At 37.3% G+C, this 25,194-nt stretch overlaps 2 protein-coding genes across 14 annotated transcripts; one reads left to right on the top strand and one right to left on the bottom strand.

The window, feature by feature from the left end:
• Window positions 1–24,579, top strand: LOC117610197 (putative tRNA (uracil-O(2)-)-methyltransferase). Of its 13 annotated transcripts, none has more exons than XM_034337280.2 (6): window positions 1–92; window positions 384–418; window positions 491–1,463; window positions 1,547–15,219; window positions 16,251–18,500; window positions 20,760–24,579. In XM_034337280.2, the coding sequence occupies exons 3-4, from the start codon at window positions 525–527 to the stop codon at window positions 2,426–2,428; spliced, it is 1,821 nt and encodes a 606-aa protein (XP_034193171.2). In that variant the 5' UTR covers window positions 1–92; window positions 384–418; window positions 491–524; the 3' UTR covers window positions 2,429–15,219; window positions 16,251–18,500; window positions 20,760–24,579. The 13 variants fall into 13 exon arrangements, with proteins under 13 accessions (XP_034193171.2, XP_034193172.2, XP_034193173.2 ...); XM_034337281.2 differs by having other exon boundaries at window positions 35–92; window positions 384–435; XM_034337282.2 differs by lacking the exon at window positions 1–92 and adding an exon at window positions 115–291 and having other exon boundaries at window positions 384–1,463; window positions 1,547–2,008; window positions 2,259–15,219.
• On the bottom strand, window positions 1,876–10,146 carry LOC117610192 (uncharacterized). The gene is made up of 24 exons (XM_034337271.2): window positions 10,008–10,146; window positions 9,816–9,934; window positions 9,456–9,740; window positions 9,234–9,368; window positions 9,000–9,164; window positions 8,780–8,911; window positions 8,564–8,707; window positions 8,364–8,481; window positions 8,118–8,260; window positions 7,810–8,053; window positions 7,643–7,721; window positions 7,437–7,572; window positions 7,216–7,355; window positions 6,741–7,136; window positions 6,446–6,680; window positions 6,001–6,337; window positions 5,794–5,909; window positions 5,404–5,718; window positions 5,049–5,305; window positions 4,810–4,963; window positions 4,565–4,677; window positions 4,248–4,497; window positions 3,907–4,186; window positions 1,876–3,834 (listed from the first exon to the last, which is right to left on the bottom strand). The coding sequence occupies exons 1-24, from the start codon at window positions 10,108–10,110 to the stop codon at window positions 2,714–2,716; spliced, it is 5,517 nt and encodes a 1,838-aa protein (XP_034193162.2). The 5' UTR covers window positions 10,111–10,146; the 3' UTR covers window positions 1,876–2,713.
• Window positions 24,580–25,194: the final 615 nt, after the last annotated feature.

Consider the following 25,194-nt stretch of genomic DNA (forward strand, 5'->3'; position numbering starts at 1 on the left):
GTTTTAAACAACACTTGATTGAGCCAGACAAAGAACGGGTACGACAAATTATGGAAAAGGCAGTACACGATGCAGAATGGATCATAAATAAGGTTATATGTATACCGCAGTTCACCAGAGTCCATAACTGCGAAAAGACCAGTTTTCGTTCTTTGCGCATCTCCAGTACGCATCTTCGCCCTGATTGGCGATACTCCCGAACGAAGTGGAAAGCGATTAGCAGAGAGCTCGCTGCGTTCCCCCACCATCTTCCAATCTGCGCGTCGCAGTTATGGACTCTGGTGAACTGCGGTATACATATATTTTTTATGTATACAGTATACACACAAGGTTATACGTATACATCTTTATATATTCTAACAGTTTGTTAACTTTTTTTTCAGTATACTAAAATGGAAGCAGAAAAAACGCTTGAAAAGTAACAGTTTTAATAAGGTAGTTAATTTCTCGTTAAGTAGACAAATTACATAATTATTTTTGATTTTCTTAGTCAAGAAAAAGTTTTGGAGTATTATACTTAAACAATGGATTTCACAACCATAGTAAGCCAAGAATCTGGAGCTAATGCTTCCCAGTTTTGTAAAGCAGTGAATATTTGGTTGCATAATCCTCAGATTGTGAACCGTAAGATTCTTGCTTCGAGTGAAATATTGGATATCGAAGTTAGTTGCGATATTTTGGAATTTTTTAAACGTATCGACGCTTTAGATATTTCAATGGTAACGACAGAAGATCAGAGAGACGATATCAATAGCGCAAAATTGTTAAACGTATTGCGTATCTCTGACGAATCGTCCAATACACAGCGTAACAGGAACATTCGATTATACATGACAAAACAGTTGCCACGTATGCCTCATATATTTTCTGCTGGTATCGAGTTTCTGCTGTTGGAAAAACAGAAAAATTGTATCATAAATATTCATAAACCTTTCGTTACGGACAAACGATCCCTTGGGCCTAGAATGGCGTACATGATACAACAAGAAGCGGATAAGTTTACGTCCCTTGGTGTGTACAAATTACAAAACGTTATACACGAACAGTCGAGTATAGAATGGTTAGAGAAGAAGCTCTTTCCATGTATATTGAGGTGGATGAGAAACGAATCGAGAACCGCGTCGACACTGTCTTCGTTAAATTTCGTATCGACTGAAAAATATGCCAGATTGTATTGTAAATTGAAAGAGAAGCACGGTATGAAATTAATAAACAATTGGCCGGAAAATACAGATCCGCTGAAATTCGTTTACGAAGATATCGCTATAGCTACCTATCTGTTGTTGCTTTGGGAGAAAGAGAGGACAGAGAAAGGAACGAGTGATTTACAATCGTTCCTCGATCTAGGATGTGGCAACGGTTTACTCGTGTATATTTTATTCAATGAGGGTTATCGCGGACTGGGGATCGATTTACGACGGAGGAAAATTTGGGATTTGTATCCGTCTGAAACACCATTGCAGGTGCATCGATTTATTTAACTCTAACTAACACGAAAATTCCAACACCAAGAATATATGTGTAATGATTGAATTTTGTTGCACAGGTTTGTACCGTGATTCCGTCCTCCACGACGGTGTACACAGGAGTCGATTGGATCATTGGAAATCATTCGGACGAATTGACACCATGGATCCCTGTAATCGCAGCGCGAAGTTCTGCCGACTGTCGTTTCTTTTTATTACCTTGTTGTCCGTACGAACTGAACGGCACCAAGTATCAGAGATGTTGCGCTTCGAAAAGTCAGTACTCAGAATACATTGAATATATTAAAAATCTAAGCAACGAATGTGGTTTCGAGACGCATCTCGACAAATTAAGAATCCCATCTACTAAACGTATCTGTTTGATCGGTTGGAAAAGGGTAGAGGAAGAGAGAAAAACGAGAGAAGAACGCATTCAACGAATAATAAGCGCGAAGACGACACTGATGCAAACTAAAAAGCAGAAAGAGGATGATGTTGGTGAATGGACGTGTGACTTTAAACCGAGAGACACTGTAGAAAAAGTAAGAAACTGCACGCAATTAGATAAAACATTAATCAAGAATATTGTTGATACCGTCGCGAATCAGCTACTTTACAAAGGTCGTATCGTATCGGTGGATGAAACGCAGAGAAGAACTTGGAACGCGGGTCGATGCCTGGAGTTATGCGAAATCGCAAATTCGATACCGAAAGAAACGATGCTAAGTCTACGAAAAGAATGCGGTGGTTTGCAAACTTTACTGAGAAATCATAGTCATATTTTTTGCGTAGCAAAAGGAAAAGTTCAGTTTAGAATACCCGGAGCGGAACAGGATGATGGCGGACGATCAAAGAAAAGGAACTTTTCGACGCCACGAAAGAAAACCAAGCCCTGTTGGTTTCATGAAAATCATCCGAACGGTTGTCCAACGAGTGAAACGAAATGCAACTATAAACATTGATGGTATGATCGGGTGAAAGTAAAAACAATGGTAATATGTCTTAAAAATTTTATTTTCACTATATATCATATAAACAGAGTAAACGTGTTCTATACATCAAACACGATGGATTATTTCGTTCGTTTTGTTCAGGATAACACAAAACTAACGGTTGAACGTTGACTGTCGTAAAACACATTGGAAGAACGTAGAGTATATTGTGTACATACAGTATATCGGGTTTCGAGTAGTTGGAATAAATTTCATTAATAAAACAAAATCGATAGGAGGTGAAATTTGTACATCCTATTTAAGGAATTCAACGAATGGTATATCATCTAAATTCAAAGTCTTTGTTTCAAGTACGCTGTCTTGAATTGATTTAGGTAGAAAATATTGACGCCCGCGCTTCAATTTCTTCGCATTGATCGTATCCAACTGATGTACCCGTCTCACGTGTGTTCGCAAGTTGCCTTTCTGTGTGAAAGAATATTCGCAGTACGGACAGGCGTACGGACGATCCCCCGTGTGATGTTTCTGATGCATTTGTAGAGTAGATTTTTGAGCGAATGATTTTGTACACAAATCGCACTTGTACGGTCGATCACCCGTATGAATCCTCTTATGCCTTTCAACCTGATAAGGCTTCGTAAATGTCTTTCCACAAATGTCACACTCTTTTCTGGCCGAGTTTCCTTTGGTTAACGTTTTAGTTGTTGTCGGTAAAGTTTTATCGGCAAACACTTTTGACAATGGTTGCTCCATTTGCATCGTCGAAGTTGCAACCGTTAACAGACAGTTGTTAGATTTCTGTTGATGCGACGACGACGACGACGGTAATTGTGCTGTATGAATATCTTCCTTGGCATGATCGTTGTTGCTGGTACCGGATGAAATACAGAGGGTCGGTATACACACGGAATCGGACGTCATAGTCGAACGATTGTAGGACACGTTATTAACCGACGTCGATTGCGACAATAACGATTCCTCGGTTTGAATAGTCACCAGTCCGTTCGTTAAAAGAAAATGTAGATTAGTAACTAACTGCTGATTTCCTTCGCTCGCTGCCATTGTTGGATTATTGTTCGATACGATAGCCGCATCGGTATCGGTATCAAAGTTGATTTGATCAGTTAAACAGGTTGCAGCTGCCTCGACGCTAATTGTATCCAAGCGAGGATAATCCTTTGTCTGCGGCAATTGTTGCTGCTGTTGATTCAGTTCGAAGTTACTCGTTTTCTCTATATTTCTACCAAGATTTTCTAAATCAGCCGCTACTTCTGCTATGGCAGCAACTTTTAGATGTTTCTGTTTCCTCTTTGGACTCTCCTTATGTTCCCGCGCGTGTTTCAATAAATGTACTTTTCTGTGGCCCGAAGTCCGAAATCTCGAGTCGCATACAGGACATTTGAATGGCTTCGAACCTTGATATAATCGAACAAATTGTAACAAATACTCTTATCTATTATTACAAATCGTTTATGCATATTACTCACCTGTATGTAACCGCATGTGAACCTTTAGACTGCCCTTGGTCGCAAACATACTGTTACAAACATGGCATCGGAACGTCTTCTTACCGGTATGAACTTTCGTATGCGAATCCAAAGTACATTTCACGGCAAAGCTTTTGCTACAGAAATCGCACTTGTAAGGTCGTTCTCCTGTATGTGTACGCACGTGCCTTATAAGATCACTCGGCTTGCGAAAAGTTTTCGGACAAGACTTACACTTATTCGTGTATTCTTTTCGTTCCCTTTTCTCCCCTGAAACAGTCTAAAATATTACAGTTATTACTCCTCTGGTCATACTATCGAGAACACTCTCCTTGACTTACTTCTATTTGATCCATCACTGCCTTTTCCGCCATTGTGTCCAACAGAACCTTTTCAGAGACAGCTGAGTCTGGATCTATCGCGATATCGTTTAAACACGGGTCGCTGTTATTCGTAACTGGTTGTAAATCTGACGAAACCGAAGTCTCCGTAGACATTGCGTTCCAAATCGAGATTTCATGAATTTTGCTATGCGATCGCAACTGCGTTCTGCTACTGAAATATTTCTCACAAGACGAACACTTCCATGACCTAGAGAAATTACAATAATTGAATAGATCTAAAACGCACGAATGAGTTTAACAAAATATCTACTTACTGCTTAACAACATGTATCTTCGAATGTCTGTTCAGTCCACCGTTTGTGCAAAATCTTGAAGAGCACTCTGTACATTGATATTCCTTTGTTCCACGATGAGTCTTTAAATGTTCCTTAGATCAAACGAAACAAGGGAAACGTGAAATATTTATAAAGTTTTCCCGGTATGGACTTGATACGAATCGTATTAGAAACACGCCAGCCGAAATGGCAACGAGTAATAAGATAATTTAAATAGAGAATACCTTTAATCCGATTGCCGTAAATCCTTGTTGACTACACATATGGCATTGTAACAAAGATTCACCGTGTGATATTTTATTCGTACAGGAGGACATCGCGTTCACTTCTGATTGATTCTTTATCGATTCTTGTTGTACCGATCCTCCGAACTCTTCTCTGCGCACACAAATGACACGTATCATTCTTTTACGTTTAGCGGTTATCACATGGTTAGATACGCGGTAAGACAGAAAGAACTTACGTCAATAGCATCGGACTCATTACACATTGTTTTCGTATAGCGTCTTCGTTCACTCCTTCCAATTCCGTCGTTGCATCTTCCTTTCTCGAAAGATTTTCTTGCGAAATGAACACTACCGTTTGAATACTAGTTTTTCCCGATTCTTCTCTGTCCTGGGCATCCTCAGACAGCCGATGTTCTTTCGCAGTTCTAGGGAGTATACTTACCATACTCGTCGAATCGCTTGCAACCAATCCGATATCAATTTCAGTGTCCGACTAAAAGAACAAAAAACTCTTATTCGTCAAATTGTTTCTGCGATACATTTGCTTATTATTACAGATGCCTTTTATTAATAATGATACTTTGATCTTACTTGCAATGCAATATGATCCATCTCGAATGAATCCAATTGCGATGAAAATACATGCTCCTCGGATGGTTCTACGTTGCTGTCATCCCCTTCCTCTTTTTTATCATTATTGTTATTGTTACTGGTATTATCATTGTCAGTGTTTTCGTACATAACGTTCAGCACCGTTCGTTGCTCTTCCTCTATGCCTTTTGCACCATCAAAATCATTCGCATTCGCGTTGTTTGAATGTCTCGAATGACTATTTTCAAGATTAATGTTCATTCCGATGTTAAAAAACTGCTGGTTCAATGTTTCTTCTATTTCTCGTATACTCTCCTATAAATAGAAATTAGATTTTCAACATTTCAAGCAACACAGTTGGATGATTTACATTATTCGTGATAGGTGTACCGGTGTAAGTGCTTGATCACCGGAATAAACGGGGGGCAATGTAACCGAACCAGTTTCATCAGCGTGTAACATTTGTGTATTTTCAAGATTCGCCATTACCGTTTCCGATATGTTGTCTAAAACAAAAAAAAGGCAAAGGTGTAAGTTGAAATAAGAATGTTACGATTCTTGAAAATAAGTTATACAACAGAGGAATTCGAAACGTACGATTAATAAACGTCGAAGCGTCGCAATTTCCTGATAAAACTGGTCTCGTCTTCTCCTGCTCCGGGAAAGTTTGTGAAAAATCGGTACCGAGTTGTGGCTGAAACGATATTTCAACCGCGCCAAGACGAGAAAACGACGTAAGATTGTCGGAAAACGTAGAAACGGCCGTTGTAATAATAGCAGAAGTGGCAGCGACGGTCGTGACGACATTTGTACTGGTAGCGTTCGAAACAGAGGGCGAACAGCTCGATTCGAGAGTTCTCATTTCTTTGGAATCTTCACGGAAAATCTGCTCCGTCGATTGTTCCTGCATTTGAAGTTTCTGTTGCTCCAATTGCTACAAACGAATAGAAGAAATAATTGAACGTTCATATGCAATAGTAATCTGCAGTGGTCGTCGTGTCCATTTTTTAATCTTCAGTAGATATATACATATATATCATACCCGTTGTGCCAATTCGTGTTTATGGATTTTCATATGCTTCCGACAATTCACGTAAGTCTTGAAAGTCTTGTGACAGTACGGACACATGAATGGTCTTTTGTTACTGTGAGTAACTAAATGCCTTTTCATGCTACTTTGCGTAGAAAATTTCGCATCGCATATGGGACAACCGTACGGTCTCCAATCTTCGTGCGTGTGTAAATGTGATTTTAACACGCTGTTCGATGTGAATCTCCTGAAAGGACATGAAATATTTATCCCGAATATTTATTCGAACGCGGTAAGGAAACACTACCTGTCGCATTTGGTGCATTCGTAAGGGCGTTCACCGGTGTGCCGACGATGATGTTGCTTCAAGTGACTGATTTTTCTGAATGCCGCTTGGCAGACCAAACATTTGTGCGGTCTAGCTGGATCGGTAGACGCATCGTAAGCACGTTTTTCCTTTGATGCTACTTGCGCGACGCAAATTTTATTCCCCGTATCACTGATTACCAAGGGTTCTTGTAACACTACTTGCTGTGCTAGGCTCTCCGCTTCGGGTGATAACTTTGACTTATTCTTAGCTTGAACTTTCGACTGATTGACAGACTGACAGACACCGCTGATACTTTCTCTGGTGTGCACACCGCTGTTCTTATCATCGTCGACAATTGTTTTATTACAATTGTTTTTAGATTTTCCATGCAATCTGTGATTAAAATACATTCATCTTTGGATTAACGATTCAATATAATCTGGAGAAAAATGTAGCGCGAAGGCTCGCTCACCTGGTATGGCCAACTAAACTTCCATGACACGCAAATGTTTTATCACAAGAATCGCAAGCATATCTTTTCGTACCAGAATGAGTTCGTTCGTGTGCTATCATGGTAGACTTCAAAGCGAACGAACGATAACAATGCGTGCACTGAAAGTATAGAAAAAGTGTGAATGCCTTGCAACAGAAAGGTATATAGAAGAAATTTCTTTTTCCCTGACAATCGCATACCTTGAAAGGTTTCTCCTGCGTGTGTACACGAAGATGACGTATCAAATCTGACGACTTTTTAAACTCCTTATGACAAAAGGTACACGCGTACCACCTTATGTTCCCTACGCATCGCTGTTTTATGGTTAAATATTTTCTATAAAAACAAGGAAAATACTGTATGAGATACAAGTTAGGTTCTTTCTTAAAAATATGAAACAAATTACCTAGTGCCACCGTCGGGCGCTCGATCCAATAACGTTACAAAATTAGTACGCGCCCCAAGCTTTTTCGTTTCCGTCGTACCTTTGACAAATAAACTTCGTAAGCAGGACAGTACTAATTAAAGATAATTTCCTCACGTATTCTTGTAATGTTCAATTGCATCGTATACCTTCGTTCAGGGTTTTATTTTTACTAGGGAGACCACTATTTTTCAGTGCTTCTTGTAATATATCCTTTTTCATAGTTCCTTCCGAAGACAAATTTGCTTTGCTATTTGACGATTTTTCAATTTCTTCTGTGTTCGCTTCCAAAGACGCCAACTGTGTTATAACACTGTCCACGGTCGCACGTATATCGGATTCCATGATATCGGCCGGATGAGCATCACTAGCAGCAGCAGCAGTGGTTCCTTCCTAAAAATTCCATACAGTTTGTTTCAATCGTTTTATTGCATTTTACAATAATCGAAGAATTTACCTCGTCTATATCGGCATGCATGCGTTTCATATGGCCGTTCAAACTTCCAAGCTTTTTAAATATGCACGAACAATAGTTACATCCATATATTGGCTCTCCCTCTGGCACATTGTGAACTCTCATTATATGAGCGTTCAAATTACCTGTGGTGACACGTTGTACAGATTTGTTTAGAAAAATAAAACGAATCGAAGAATATACGAGTTCGTAGAAAGTGTATAGCGGTAATCGCAATTATAAAAGTACCTTTCTGACTGAATTTTGCGTTACAAAGTTCGCAAGCATGAGGCCGAATACCATTGTGCTGCCACGTATGAATCTGCAGCGAACTTTTTTGTGTAAATGCACGACTGCACACGGTACACTACAAAATTGAAGGAAAATCAAATTGAACGTCGATCGACGAGCATCAATATTAACAACGTACAACATTAACGTGAACTCACTTTGAAAGGTTTTTCACCGGTATGCACTCTGATATGGCGCATTAATTGACTCGGTTTCTGGAAAGACTTTAAGCATATCGTACATTTATATACAGTTTTATGTTTCGTTCCTTTTTTCGTCTGTTTTGTCACTTTAGTCTGCAACTAAATAGGGGGAAAAAAACAAATGATAAAACAAATGAAAATAAATTTTAAGACGTGCAACCCGCTACATACCCTGTAATGTTCACGAATATGAAGCCTGTACAAAGCCGGTTGACTAAATTGTTTATTGCATAGCTTACACTTTCGCGCCTCTTCCGTCGCCCACTTTTCTCCGTGAAGTTTCAAATGTGCATCCAATTGAGCCTGTGAATTACAAGCAACAAACATGTTGTTATTTTCTACTTGACACAACTGTTTCTTCATTTACTCACCGCTAAAAGGGGAAACCTACTTTAGTTGAAAAAGCGTCTTCGCATTCTGTACAGAACAAATTTTCTTCTTTTTCGTGTAGCAACATATGAGACTTTAAACTAGCCATTCTTGTAAATTTTTTCCCACATTCTGGGCACTTTGGTTCGCCCGTATTATGAGTCGCCATATGAAGAGTAAAATTGGTCTGGCACAAAGATATCAGGTATTAAGAGACGATAATTGAACAACGAATTAAAAAATCGTTATCAATTACCGGTACATTGAACGATGCAGAGCATTTTGGACACCGATGCGGTTTCTCTTCCGCATGATTTTCCATGTGTTTCCGATATAAAGTCCGTTTGACAAATTCTTGATGGCATATGTCGCATCTTAAACATTCTGTACCCTATTATATTTGAAGGTCATGCAAATAGTTACAATTATAATTGTATATGGAATAATGTTGATAGTAAAAGATAAGCAGTGAAATTACTTGTAAGGAAACTGTTGCAGTTTTCTTAGGTCTTCCAGGGCTATTTCTTTTGACACCATCGTTTATTGACTTTTGCACAGAGCTTTCATCCTGTTTGTTAATTGTTGTTAAATCATTTTGCAAAGGAGATCGGTATTCCCAACTAGTTTCTGTCTTGCACTTTGCTTCCATGGACATTTGTGACTTTAATCTGTCGTCAGTAGCAGTACCAGATTCAACATTTTCTGTAGGCTGTTGTAGATCTGTCCCATCTACGATATCTTCTATGTTCAGTTGAAAAATAGGCTGAAATAATCATACCTCTTAAGGAAAAAGTTCTCTTCGAAAATAAATAAAAGGACAGAATAATCCTAAACCTACAGAGTGCAGTATAAAGTTTTCATTAAAGTTTTTTACATCAACCAAGGAAGTTGGTGAACCGTTTTGACCGATGAGCGTAACTGGAGTTGCAACGATTTCCATCATACCATCTTTATGTTCTGTAAATGTTGTAACGTGTTGCAAATTAATCTCCAAATGTCTTCTGATCGTTTCGTTGAGGAAATAACTCACCTGTCACTGCCAAAAGCGTTCGACCATCCTCGGTGGTAACAAGATTAATCGGTATAGCCTCAACGTGAGGTGATTCTGTGATTATATTATGCCGCGTCAACATCTTTCTCTAATTTCAGAGTACTTGTGCGATTAACGAAGAAAATAATTCTTCGTACAAGTATTTATATATATATATATATAAATAGGTACAGTGATATTGCACTGGAAACAACGATGATAATATTCCGATGCACTAACTATGTTTACGAATACCTTTCATCAATTTCAATTGTCTAAAAATTATTTCGGACAATTCAAATATTTGAAATTGTTCGTAAAGATGCATAATTCACTTTTCTTTCTTCTTTATTTTACGAAAGATTAAAAAAAATTTAACCTATCGTGGAATAAGGAGGTTAATTTCACTGAAAGGCGTCATCGAATTATAATGAGTCGGTAAAGAAAACGCTAGAAATAGGAGAAATTACATTGCATGTAGTTTAGGAAGAACGACATTTTGTTCTACCGCCGGTAAAGTCATTCATTTGAAAGTAGCCCCTGGAAATTGCTTATCAGGGAAATGAGTTTACACGAGAGGGCCGGGAAGCCGGGAAAGCCTATGGAAAGGGGCATCGCCATTTTTCCAGGAGAAACCTAACATACTCGATACTGTAGAAAAAAAACGGGTTGATGGAGGTCAATGTCTTTGCATCGTTCAAAGCGTCAATGTGACTGATGCATCTCCGATGCGCATTCAAGTTCCAACTAAAAGTTTTGCAGCAGTACTGCAGTATTTTTACCCTTGACAACTCGTCGTGTAATCGTGGTAAATGTTCGTGCGCACTCGACGTGAAATCGTTATACCACCCTAAACTCTGCACGAACTTCATGGCATTGAAAATTCGGATTCTGTTTATGAACAGTGGTTCTCAAAACAAACATCACAAAGAAAGAATATTTTCTTTAATTTCACATAAAAATTTTATTTGTAAAAACAGTAATTTACATATATAAAAAATAATAGTCAATGACTTAGGAATTCAAATAACAACTCGTTATGCGAATGTAACAGGTGCTGCCACCTTTTGCAAAAAAATTTAGCAATCTATCAGAACGTATTCTAGAAAAAATTTGAACATAAAGATCGTAATATATCTGAAATGCATAAAAGTAATAATTACGCATACTATTAATTGTTTTTTCTTTTAATTCAGTAGTCACATCTTAATCGTAAAAACAATGAAAACACGGTAAGTCTCATTCGCAAACAAGTATATCTGTTCGTGTACTATTCCAATCTAGCGTTACGTTATTATTTAAGAAGCACTTATTTTTAGTGAACCGTATTAACGCAAGAATTAATCTTAATGATAGTCACGGTAATTCTGGTACAATTTTTTAGTGCGATTCTATTATCATACCTCGACAAACATTGAGACTATCATAATGATCACTTGGCAGTCGTTTTCACGAACAACGATAACGAGACATTTACGCCTATTTTACAACATTGATAAATAATTAACTAGCTCGAAATAGGTACTCGTTATTTCTTAGATAAGTATATCGTCGTTGTAATAGAAAACGAGCTATATTATAGCGGCGAAAGCTAAAAATAGAATTTCGCCACATTTTTACAGTGAGCGCCAAAAACACTATTTTAAAATTCAACTGAGCGATATTTTAAAATACAAATGGTTCCTTGACGGATCCTAGATGGACCCCGTTCACTGTTTGCACAAAACTGAATTATTTTTAAATGTTATTCGTTTCTTTCCTTGATCTAATTTTAGCCATATTTTTTTTTTTACATAACAGTATTATTCTTTTCTTGTCTAGAGTCTTTAAGACAACAATACTGATTAGGTTTTTCCCTTTTTGTTATTACATGACGGGAAAAAACACACGCTGCAGTTTCTTTCCTCCCCACTTATCAATGCCGAATGATTCGTATCTGTCTAAGTTTTCACCTTCCGAGCACGCTTCCAATTAAGTATTCTTCCGCGTGTCCAATTATATAAAGGAAAGAAAAATGTTGTTACGTGCAGAATACAAATAAATTATTTTATTCTAAGCACAAAAGCTTCATGTTCTGAAAAAGGAAAGCACTGTATACTTTGCAATGCTTTATATTACAGTAGAACGTTCGATTATCCGAACATGGATCAGCCGAGTAAATACTGGAGTCTAAATAGAATTAGTTCGGATAATCGAGGTTCTACTGTACCTACTACTTACTGTTACAACACTGTTATAATAATACAGTAACAACGAGAAATTAGTATATAAAGATAATACTATTCCGTAAGCTCAGTCTATATCCGATAGTTAATCGTCGTTTCTAATTCGAAGCGACGGAAATTACCAGTTTCTTTGAATGGTAATTATCGCGTGAACAACGCGAGACACGAAGGTGTTTCATTTTCGAAAATCAGTTTAACAACGTCGAATGAGAATTCATCCGTGAGTTGAGCTCTATTTCGCGTTGAAGAGACGCGACGTACCACGAAGTGCTCTCTTGTTAACGATTTACTCGATGCTGGTAGGCACAATGCGCGTGTAATGAAGTAACAAAGAGAGAGAGAGAGAGAGAGAGAGAGAGAGAGAGAGAGAAGGAAAAAAGAAAAATCGTAATCTTGAAAGCGGGTCGGATCTCGAAACTTCACCGACCTAGTGATATTAAAAACCCGTCTCGCGTTGCTATCGATCATTGATGTGCACGGCTGCTAATTCAAAAACGTTTCGGAAATCATTTCAGTCATGCATTATTCATCCTCCATTTGCATACAGTTTTTGGGGCCAGAGATACTTCCGTTTAATTGATAGGCTTCAATCAAAAAAGGAATTTCACTCTATACTTTTAGCTCTGTGTACGAATATGTAATTATAACGAAGGCGTTTCCAATATGACGTGTGCCGTTTGATAAAACTTGCAAATTCTGTTCTTTTGAATCGTATCAGCTTTACCATGCTTCGTTTCACCAAAGCGGATGTACAAACATCCTCGTTAGCTTATCTGTTTTTGACAAATAGCTTGAACCAAAATGTAACCAAGCAAACGAGATAATGTGTACCAAGAATTGTCTCTGCGCTTCCGATAAAAAATAATTTCCTGTGCTACTTTTTCAAATTTATATTCCTAAACGGCGCGGTCCAGACAGGGGGTGAACTTTTCAACTTAGACTTCAACGAAAGCTTCTGTAACTTCTTCTTCCTCTTCGCGTACGAACGGTTTGACCTTTAATGAAACAGCCGTGGAGAAATTTAATGAATTCCGCTTTCGGATTTTAAAGCGAATCGTTCCTATCGTCGGCTAATATTTCGTTCAATATGCGCTCGTTATGATAGAAATCCAGAGAAACAAGGTGGAAATTTTCACAAGTTCCTCGAACGCCTCCGAATGACGCATTGTTCTTCCTGTTCAGATTTCGCATGTATTCAGGGACAGAGAACTAGGAACCTTGCTCAGAGAGAGCTTGTTCCCTTGTTCATTTTGAAAATAAACGTTCTAAACAAGTACCTGGAAACTTGTTAAGAATATTCCACACCTCGTGGAGACCCACAATCTCAGACACTTCAGGTACTTGATTTATTTAGATAGTTTTTATTCGGCTACCTGGAATGCTTAGGTACTCGGCTCAAGCGCTCAAACACTCGGCTACTTAAGTACCTGGTACCCGAGCATTCAAGCACATCACTGTAGAGTACTTGGGTACCTCAAAATAGGTACGGTTGCGTAAAATTTAGGTATCCCTTAGTTAAAAAGTACAGGAGATTCTAGGTAAGGATCTTCCTAGGTTCCTCCAATTGGTGGGAGACTCCTCCCCTCTATTAATTCTTAACCGATTGAAACGAATCAAGTAGTACCATGAATTTTTCATGTTTATGAATTATTCAACTGTAGTAGGTATTATTTATGACACTTGCTTAGTAACAACTCTTATGACACAAGAATTCGCACGCACGAGTTCGCCAACATCACTTAAAGGGGTCTTCTGAATAACCCTCGGATGCTGGCCGTTCGTAAATTACACTAACGTTTTCTTTAAATATCATTCCCTGGCCTTGAGATAAATCTAGGGGACAGCAGGTTTTGTGGGAATTACGTAATTTGCCAAAATGAATGAACGTGACTTGCATGATATTTTTAAATAATTCCCTGCGACCTCATTTGCGGAAGATAGAAGGGAAATGATGAGTGCACTGAAGTGTTCGCATCGTAAATTACAAAAATCTTCAACGAGATACTCGTTAAGGAATTGATTTTTGATGAACCGCGATACAGTTTCATCGTTTCTACTATCCGTCGATAAAATCGTGTAGGGATGAACTGACCATGTGAATCACAAAGAAACAATAAATTATTTTTTCAAAATAAATTGATAATACGTGCAAGGTTCTTGAATTTGTCCTTGATATCACTATCGATAAAATCGTCACGTCAGATAACGTACACTTCTTCTTTTTCTAATGAGCATAATCATAAATAAAAAGCTGTCAATTTGAAAGCGGAAATATGATCTACCGATTGCAAGTAGGTACACGACTACGTATGTATGTATATACACGTGTGTCGTGTAACGTGACAATGTGAAAAATTTACACAAACTGTTTTCTTTTGACAATGAAAAAATTAACGGGTAACAGGACACCTGTGTGCCCAACAAATACCAACAGTCGTGCATTTTCTGTAGAAGACCACGGATCGAATGGGATATCGCGTTCAAATCACTCCACCTTCCGTCGCGTCGTGTTATTTTGTTTCGCGTATCCGTGACAGCTTGCAGGAAAATAAATAAAATAAAAAGTCACGTCATCCTTTTGACGGAGATCGTGCGTTATACATCTATTTGCATAGGTTAACATTTAAAAAATATTATTTTATCAAGGAGGAAGAACCGAAACAGGAATCACCGATTCCACGTAACGGTCCGTTCCTTTCACTTGACCTTTTTAAAATACAAATATGTCTATCGAGCACTGGTTTTTCCTTTAAAACAAAACTTAGCTCACTATTGTGACAGACACTTGACGTCAGTCTTCAGATAGATGCAAATCGAAGTAAAAAGGAACAAAGTGACGATGGTAAAACAGTGTTGGATTCGCGCGGGCAAAAATAAGGGAGGAGTCTCTAGTATAACACACGATGGTGTCGTTTACATGCCACGAGAATACGATATACGTTTTCGATGCCGAAGAGAAAACACAAGATATAATGGTTTCCATTCAGGTACTTTAATAAACATGTACAGTTGAACGTATTATTATTATTTGATGATGTATATATCACCTTTTGAACACGGGCGGACTCCAGCGTCATTTCACAATATATGACCGAGCAAACACAGTGAAATGATACGACCTTGAATTCGAACCCGCCTAATACGCATCGAATGAAATTATTATAAACTATAATTGGCAATGTTTCGCGTGACACAAGAATTTCCAAACAAGTATATGTAACCGTTTGTGTTTCTTTAATCCCATCCCTCCGCAATGAAATAAAAATCGCGCGACCGTTTAGCAGCGTGTCGAAGATTTAGAATAAGATCGTGATAAAAAGAAAAGAAAAGAAAAGAAAAGAAAAAAAATTTGCGCTGAATTTTGACGGACGTCCGTGTTGGTAAAACAGTACCCTACAATTTAATTCCTTTCTTTTTTATTTATTAGGCATGCGCGAATTTCTTGTGTGTAATTTCAATTTGACAGCGACAGGATAGATGCAGCTTTAAAATGATGCTGCTTGAAGACACTTTCGATAGGTTTAGAAAAATGATGCGAGACACATAGATTGTCCATTTTCTTATAGCGTATAGTCACGTGTGTACAAAACCGGAGGTGCTTGAACAGTCATCGAAAAGCAACGCGAAGCGATAAATTCGTTTATAAATAATTCGCTGATGCCTAAGTCAGTGATGCGAACGCACACGGAGCGGAGAAGCGTCCGTTTTACGTTACACATCTAACAAATATCACGCATACGCGATCATCCACGCGTTGAGCACACTCTCTCACACATACACGCACAACTTCCTTGTACGTTCACGTTTCAGGCTCCACCAACAAACGGTAGATATACACATATTGCTATCAAATATTACAGACTATCGATTATTCTCGACAGAATGTACAACATTCGATCGTTTCAATGCTTTATTTGGCAGTAAAGAAATTAAGGAATTAATCTCGCGGAATTACACACCTCTAATAGCAACGCAATGCTATATCTATCTATGTATACATAGACTCGTTATTTTACAGCGCTACGGAAGAAATACGTTTGGAAATCAAGAGAGGACCGACTGGACGTTGAAACTCTGTTGCGTTTATGTAGTACAATAGAAAAGAAAAGAAAGGAACATTCGTGAATACTTAGTTTTGCACGATTTCCTCGCTCTAACAAAGATGAGATCAAAATGTGTATGTATGTACACCCGTGAACAGAAATTACAATGATCGTTGATTCGATAAAGCGTAAAACCTACAAGTAAGTAACAAGTGTCTTCTATTTTTCATCGCTCCTTCGTTCTTTAACACAGCAGCATTCAAACGTTCACGTTTGAATTTTCTTTCTTTCGTTGTGTACATTTCGAGTCGATTGGCGGCATGAGAGAAGAAAACTTTGTTATATTATTTTTCGTAACATCTGTAATTTAGCAGTTATTTCAAACAGGAGACAGATTTATAAACACCTTGTACATATATATTTCCTTTCGATATTAATGATCACGGTTCGCCGGTTGTTCTCTTCTTTTAACACGTTCGCTACGAATACGGTGGTTCTGTTGTTCCACTCATTTGAAAGATGTGCGTTTTCATTTAAAAATAGAAATTCGCAGTTCAAAGTAGTATGCGTGTACATACGTGTGTACTACTGTTCCTACGATAATAGCCGTTATATCTGAAACTATCTTAAGTAATAAATAACGCCACTCGAAGCAGAGCAAATTACCATTAAAAGTGAAAAATTACGATAAGACTAATGTCGATATGTATACGAGCTCGCGGTGGCTCGTATATCGCAGCGAAAGTGTTAATCAACGTAAAGGCGAACCATCTCACTACTGTAGCTTCGAACGAAACCGTCCTTTAGTGACGTACCATTCTCTCGCAATTGCATTCTATTCATTCCCGTGTTCTTACAACCTGTAATGTGCCATTTTCTCGTCGCAACCCATATAACAAAAAGAACGTATCCAAGCATATATCACTCTCGAAAGAAAGAAAGAAAGAAAGGAAAGAAAAGCATTGAAAGAGAAACAGGTTACTTCGTTTTATTACAATCCGAAATGTATCACAGTATTAAAAGGAACTGAAAATAGTTCTTAGTTTTGGAATAATAAACACTTGTGTTGTGTTTACGTCAAAGATAATCTAAAAACGCATAGCATCTTATCGGAATGATCCGATGATAGAAAGGCTTGTTTTACGATTACTCATCGTTTAGTTTCGTTAATCTATCGAACCTTTACGGCACAGTTGCCGTCGAAATTCGTAGAACGAAATCAAGCCAAGATTCGAAAGGATGCAAAAATGCGGATCATCCATTCGACGAATCGATGACTCATCCATCGACTGGGGCTTCGAGAAATACCGAATCCATATTCATGAGACCTCTTTTTTGTTCACCCTCCAGCTGGCTCCAAAACAGCCGGTAAACTTATGGCGTTCTAGAGTTTTAGTTGCGTGTAAGCCTGCGCACACGCATGCGCAAATACAAAGTAACGCGCAACCCGATAGTAAAAAATAATGGTACATACGCGCTTTCTTTCGACATCTGTCAACCGGCGAAATTCAAGGGAGAACGTAGAAACTACATTAGCGCACCGTGTGCAACGATGTCTATGATTACACAATGCTTAGAGAAGTCTTTCAACGTGAACGTTTAACGAGACTGGACGCCCACGATTTGAAATCCTCTTAATGGTGGTAATAAGATCGAATCGAGAAAAGTCGATTGCGCGCAAGTCAAATTTCAACGAAAAAGTCAGTGATTTAATAGGAGAAACAGGTTTTTCGAGTCAGTCAGATCAAAAAATTTGGATAGGTATTTGTTTTCGTTTTAATATCTTCACAATTGCTTTCGTTGCAGTTCCCCAGTGCGAACAAAGTGCATCGAAATAAAGCCGAAAGTACAATGGATTCGGTAGACTCGTCGGTTTCACGCAGTCGGAACCGTTGTAATCGGATTGTTTAACGTGTGTTCAGTAGGCTGGCTGCTCGTGAAAAACGTAGACGCAGGAAACGTGTGAAGCGTTTAAATCCCAATCGACTCGGATGTGTTCAATTACAAACTGGGTCTGAATTGTTCGCAGTCGATAACTGAGTAGGCATCGCCGACGAATCGTTTAAATCTCGCCAGGCCACGTCATTCGATTTCGTGGAAGATGGAATTTGTTCACGGGATGGTAGGAATAACTTAGAATGTGAATAAAATGACTAGTAGGCTATAACGAGTCCGTATCTAAGTATGTACCGGGTGGCGCCCAAAGAAACGTTCATATACTAATCGTAAGTATGTAAGTATGTATATGTTACTTTAAAAGCATCAAATCTAATAAATCATTTATCAAATTAACACATTTACCGTAACATATACATACGATAAAAGAATTATATTGATTCAAGTAAAAGCAACGGTAAGTTTTTGATGTTTCACGCTTACACGTGTCTTATCTACATATATAATATTATTCAATTATATTTATGATATCCAGATGTAGGTACACGTATAATTTCTGAACGTTTCGAAACGAACTTCTTTCCTCGTTTGTCTGTTTGTTTGTTTGTTACGTTTATTGCCAGCAGCATCATTATCAGGAGTTCCTTCGCACCACCGGGTACTGAACAAAACGGATTTAGAGCTTTTGTAAATGTTGATCCATTGGACGCGGCTACGCGCACCGATGATGACATATGTATATTACATAAGGCGCGGAAATTCTATCTAAGCGGATCACAGTTACTTCCGCTTGGCCACCTTTTCAATCTCCCTTAAGTATAACCTCCCCTAACCCTCGATCGCACACTTACAAACTACTGGTCGATTTTTTAATGAGATTTTCCGCGATACGCGAGGAGCACAGACAAAGCAAACAGGCCCCAAATTGATCAAAGTGTCCTATCAAATCGACAAATGAATCTTAATGCGTTCGATTTATAGGACAGTTCTTACTTAAATAAATATTAGTTGATTAATCGTTTACAAAACACCGTTTTTCTATTTCTGATTACACTCGTGAATAGTCCCTTGGTCTGCTGCTTCAGTTCTATTATAATGATCTTTTTACTTATTTTATATGATATAATATGTTTACAAATACAAATTTTTTGTTCAAAAGACAATTATGTAATTTGAAGAGAGACAGGAAAAGATTATACCTATCTTTGTTTCATTCTTAGAATTTATGCAGCAATCCAAGCGATTATCAAAAACGCAAAATCATCGATAATCGTAAATAAAAAGAAATTATAGCACAAAGATCTTCCGAAGATTATAATCGAAAAAAAAAATTTCCATATCACTGATAATACCTGATAATGGTTCGTGCTGTGGTGCAGATTCGAACGACTTCCAATAGTTCTAGATCCTCCTTGATTATGCGCGAATAATACTAATTTTCAGTATGCGCCGCAATTACATGGCTAATTACGTGAAAAGATATTAATAAAAAAAGAAAAACGAATGTTAGTCCTCTCTTTCCTTAATGCCGTACACTTTAGTGCGCATGCGCATGCGCGTGCACGCGTACCACACGACAAGTTCAGTAACATTTAACATTTAACATTTAACACAGTTGATTAAGCAGTGAATATAGAGATTTATTTTAAATTTCTGCTACCTTTTAATTTGATATATACTTTGAAAAATGTGAATCAAGTACAATTAAGAATTTGATCCGAAAAAAGAAAGTGATTCGACTTACAATTAGATTAGAGGTGAATCAACTCTGTTAGTATTATCTTCAAGTTATGCGTTTACGTGCACGTTTTGTTTCGTTTTGCATCATATCATTTCCGCATGCTCGACGATTTTTTTATTCGTCAAAAGAAAGTGAAGTGGAATAAGAAGAAAGCATAAGCAAAGAGTTTTGAGAATTGCAACGAGTCGAAACAAAAACGTTAGAGGAAAAATGAAATTGCGATATCAACGAAGGGTACGCGTTCGAGTTTACTGATAGCAATGTTTCAAGGATCAATGCTCGTCACTGGTACATCAATGTCGGAATGAGTCATACGACGTGAACGAATTGTAATAGTACAATTACCGTTGAAGCCTCGCGAGTAAATTTTAGTTTGTATTGCGGCTCGCAATCGCATTGAGATCGTACGCACGGTACGTTGTCCTCTAGCAACGGGATCGAAAGACTGTTTCCAGTTAATATAAACAAACGGATGTCCGGTTCAAGGCTACCTTTTAAATGCACCGTCATATAACACTTTCATTTACAGGCAAAATTTCCCAGGAGTGTTTCCCTCAGATTTTAATAAGCTTTTGCATATTAATACATTCGTGCAAGGCGCCTAAGGAAGAAAAGACCGCTCGAGACTTTTCGGCGAGTCTCGGGGAAGATCGTCAAACATCGTGATATAGAACATCTTCTAAAATGTCAAATATGTATTAATAAATGCATGTTTCTTTGTATAATTAACAATTATATTATTTCAGACTTTAGAAAATGTCAACGTGAAATTATTAACATGTAAAAGTTGGTGCAAAAATTTCAAGGGGCATGATACATACTAACATTAATTTTAATTCTTTCATAGGTTTTCGAATATTAAGGGAAAGAAAGAACGTTCATTCAGGTGTTCGCCCGATACTTTATACGTTCTATACACCAAACGACAATGCTTATTACTCGAACGAACAAGGTAAGCTCGAGGACGGTATTCAATTATGTAATGATAGTAAACGAGACTCGAGGTTTGATTCGTTCTTACGTGTACGGATTGATCGTATATACCGTGGACGTTTGCGTGAGCACGTAATCGTATGCGGACAGATATGACCGATACGCAGCCGATATATGTATATGTACGTATGTCTTTTTTATTTCGTACCTTATGGAATCATTTTGTTTCAAAGAAATAGGAGATAAAAGACATTTCTTTAGAAAATCTTTCGTGGAAATGTAACATGAAACAGTGAAACAGTGAAAAATGATAAATGAAGAAGACTCATCTTTATGATAGTCATCGCTTACACTTTACTCGATGACTAAATTCGTTTTATCTACTTTCCTTTTGAAGAATTCGTTCCGAGACAGTCACGGCATGAGTCAGTTTATTATGTATCGTATTAATTCCTTAATCTAAAACACGTCACCAATAAGATCGATTAACAGCGTAAAACGTTTCTTGAGAAAAAGGAAAGTTTATTGAATATTTTACGTAACTGCTACATACACTTATACGAATGCTACATACCGCACAATGCAGTTCAGTATAATATGAACATTGTCGCGCACACGCCCATAAATCGAATTTCCGATATCGCTTTATTACCTTTAGATTTGGTTTACATGGAACACGCGAGGCGTTCTCAACCGTGGGAATCAAATTTCCGATTGTTTTATTAACTCCTATCGACGTTATTAACATTCAGTCCGATAAAAAATCTTTTCTCCAGTTTATTGTAATTTTCACTCTTCTTCTTTTTTCTTTTCTGACCTATTTATTTCTTAATTACCACCTTTTCTAATATACTTAATTTTTTTTCATTTTCAGAGTAGAAGATCTGAGGGAAACGAAACGAAGACTGGAACAGGATTTGAACCTACGACACCTTTGCCATTATAACCAAGCCCTCTATGAGACTTCGCTACGGAAATACCTATCAATGGAATTTTATTTTTTCTCTACTTCCTCATTCTAATCTCTTACTTTCTGATAGAAGACATTTTTCTGAGTACTAGAAAAAATTTTCACTAAACAAAGAAAGGGATATCGTTTCTTTTATTCGTTTGCTCGGCTCGATAGATATTATATTTATAACTAAAAAGTAAACGCGATAGAAAACGGGGCGATGTTACGTAAGGAAACACAATATGTAAACCGTGTATCGATAGATCGACATTAGCAATCGCGTTTGGTAACGTTCGATTCACGTGGAAACGGAAACCGATACAAATTTGATAAATGGATTAAACGCGTATCATTGTTATCGCTCGAAATGTTTAATCGAACTCACAAATCACTGTAAAAAGAAAACTCACTGCGTTCATTTTCTCGAAGGTGATTCTAGAAATATATATATATATATTTTTTTTCCTTTTATTTAAATCGGCACACGGAGGTATCTGTTTTATAGTAAATTTTAATCGCATCTAAGAACACGCCACGACAATTTCAAAGAGCGTCCTTTGAGCGTCGCAAAGCAATCTTCCCGAGATTTCTCGATATTGTCCTGGTTAAACGTTTTGCTTCCTCTCATTGAAACGTTCTTAATCTTTCCGCTTTATTTTTAGAACCTCTAAGAACTGCACTTCACTCGATAATTTCCTTCCTCTATTTCTGAACTGTTTTTCCCTTTCATTTTCTTCCCATTCAATTATCATTCGCCAAGATAATTTATTATTTTAACCTATGACTTTATACGTATACGTATGTATTTAAAAACCTCTTTCCTTGTTTACACTTTCATGGGGGTAGAGATTTCCAGTAACGAACAATAAAAATAAATTTTCGCGCCCTTTCTACTGCAGGTTCTCGATCAATTCGATGTATCGATCGCACGTGACTCGAAAATGTCGTGCGACCAATGAAAATCAAGAGAATCGCGAACGACATAAATAATGGCGGCGTGATAGCAGTTCTTTCGATGAATCACAACGAATCGGGTAGACAAGCAATATTCCTTGTTTTATCGCGAAATATACTCTATAAAAAACGAGTATTCACGGTCCAATCCATGGGGAAAAAGTTCAACCATTGCAATTGCTCCATCAATCGACGTGAGAATTAATTGCACTCGATGTAGGTATTGAGCAGAATTCGTGTGTACTAATTGTAAGTAGAAATCGTAATATATTTAAATAGAAAAAAAAAAGTTGCTACAAAAAATATATTTCGAAAAATTTTGACATTATGCACGACTCCTAAGATTAAAAAATACATATTTATATACATGTTTATATGTATAATGGAACATTCGATTGGAATGCAAGCCCTAAAACCGTTACAGACAAATGCGGCAAAACATTAAAAATTGCTCGATGTAATTGTCGCTTAATTAAACGTGTTTTCTATTTGTTGAAATCCGATGTGCGATAGTGGGTTAAGCAGTTATCGGCCACATAGCGGTATACGACAGTATAAATATCACAATTAATTGACCACTTGACTGATGAAAGTGTCAGGGTTCAAAAGCTTTAGATTCACTTTTGTCGTTAAGCGTCTCCGCTTAACGCTTGGCTCGTTGTACAAAAAACTTGCAGAATCTGCAATTTCTCACCGAGCCTGATAACATTTCTCGCGATGCTAGATAGGCTTCTATCTACGTATCAACGCAAATTCGAAAAAATAGCTACCCTTTAGATGTCTTCTAACCATCGTAAAGCTTTGTGAACTCTCTAACAATATATCTTTCAAGTAACTTGTTCGTCAGGGTAAACTAATCTCATATCGTATAAAACAAAGTAAAAAATTAATATAAACCCTCCTTACAGAGCGTCATTATTAGGTATGCTCGATACCGCGCTAACCTTCAACTCTTCGTTCTCATAACCTCTGGCTATACGTTCAATTATAAAAAGGTATTAATATTGCTGAAGTTAATTAGCAAACTTGAAAGTTTAAAAAAAAAAACAAAAAAAAAAAAAAGAAAAGAATGATTGATATTTCCATGTTACTGGTACGAACAATAACGACGATGTTTACCACACGAGAGGTTAGCTTCAGAGTTCAACATTCATAAGATTTGTCACGGTTGTTAAGCATCTTAAGGAACAATTCAAAACCGAATACGTATTATCATAAAAAAAGTTGACACTTATTGTCTTTTCCGTTCTCATTTTCTTTTGTTACCTAATAACATGAATCATGGAAAAATAGAAACGCGGAATGATAAACCTTGGCATAATGACTTGGCTGCATATTTTCTAATCAGGTTTGCTTCAAATATCAAAACGTACTTGACGGTTCATAAAACAAAAATGGCAGATTTTTAAAGTTACCGCTTGCTAAGCACGGTAATTGGTTCTAATGAACGGAGAACAAAGAGTTGATAGTTTTGGTTAGAAAAGGCGCAACAATCGCGATCGTCGCGACACACAAGGAATGTAGAAAAACAAGGAACCATTTGTTTTCTGGACATACTATCGCGTTAAAAAAGGTCTGCATCAAATTTCTACCAAATCTTGAGATTATTGAACTTTTCTGAACTTAAGAATGAAATAAATGCATGGATCTTGATGCGGAAGAGATTAAATTACTTAGGATAACGTTATTCTGGTAAGCACATTGTTTTACAATAAGTATAGCTAGTAGGAAAACAATTGATTACTCAAGTTTGCCGTCTCATCGATTTCCTTTGATTTCATGATTTCTTGTGACGATAATAATAATAATAATAATAAAAAAGATAATATTATATAAATGATTGGTTAAGATACAAAATCTTGCTTAAGTAAATGTAAATTTATGACACGGTTAATCTTAGAGTTAAAAATTGAGTTTTTTCTCAATGTGAAGTATCGCAAAATTTAACTAACAGTAAGTACCCGTTATCTTCACGCTAGTTGACCGAATGTTTTTTTAAATGACTACACATGCGTCATCCGTAATGGGTTAATTAACCGTTTTACTAACGCACCTATGCACTCTCCGATTCCACTTTCTCTTATTTTACCGACGTATATCTAACGAAAGAAACTATGCGGTGCCAACAAAAATACTACCGCCATTTAAAATTAGCAATTTCAGCAGCAACAGAATCTCGAATGATTCTAATAAATTTCAATAATAGACAAAGGGATAAATAAAATATTAACATTGACAGTATCAATATCACATATGAAAATAAAATAACAAGCATGTATTTTGAGAACAAATTATTAGTACTACGTCAACAAGATAATTAAGTTAATCTCGGTACCCTTACAATAGTGATTTCTCATAGGAATCATTTCATTAGAACACATCAATAATTTACCGCGGGGTATGCTACCATTAATGACTCATTTGACCTTGTTTCTCGCGAGGG

The sequence above is a fragment of the Osmia lignaria genome, chromosome 13 (genome assembly GCF_051020975.1).
Source record: "Osmia lignaria lignaria isolate PbOS001 chromosome 13, iyOsmLign1, whole genome shotgun sequence".
Classification (NCBI taxonomy): domain Eukaryota; kingdom Metazoa; phylum Arthropoda; class Insecta; order Hymenoptera; family Megachilidae; genus Osmia; species Osmia lignaria.

Excerpts from the sequence above, each read along its gene's own strand:
- LOC117610192 (XM_034337271.2), bottom strand. The coding sequence starts at position 10,110 with ATGTTGACGCGGCATAATATAATCACAGAATCACCTCACGTTGAGGCT. Across the intron at positions 5,719-5,793 it reads GTGATCAAGCACTTACACCG|GAGAGTATACGAGAAATAGA; the intron begins GTACACCTATCA and ends TTCTATTTATAG. Across the intron at positions 4,187-4,247 it reads CAGTGATGGATCAAATAGAA|ACTGTTTCAGGGGAGAAAAG; the intron begins GTAAGTCAAGGA and ends GTAATATTTTAG.
- LOC117610197 (XM_034337280.2), top strand. The coding sequence starts at position 525 with ATGGATTTCACAACCATAGTAAGCCAAGAATCTGGAGCTAATGCTTCC. Across the intron at positions 1,464-1,546 it reads CGTCTGAAACACCATTGCAG|GTTTGTACCGTGATTCCGTC; the intron begins GTGCATCGATTT and ends TTTGTTGCACAG.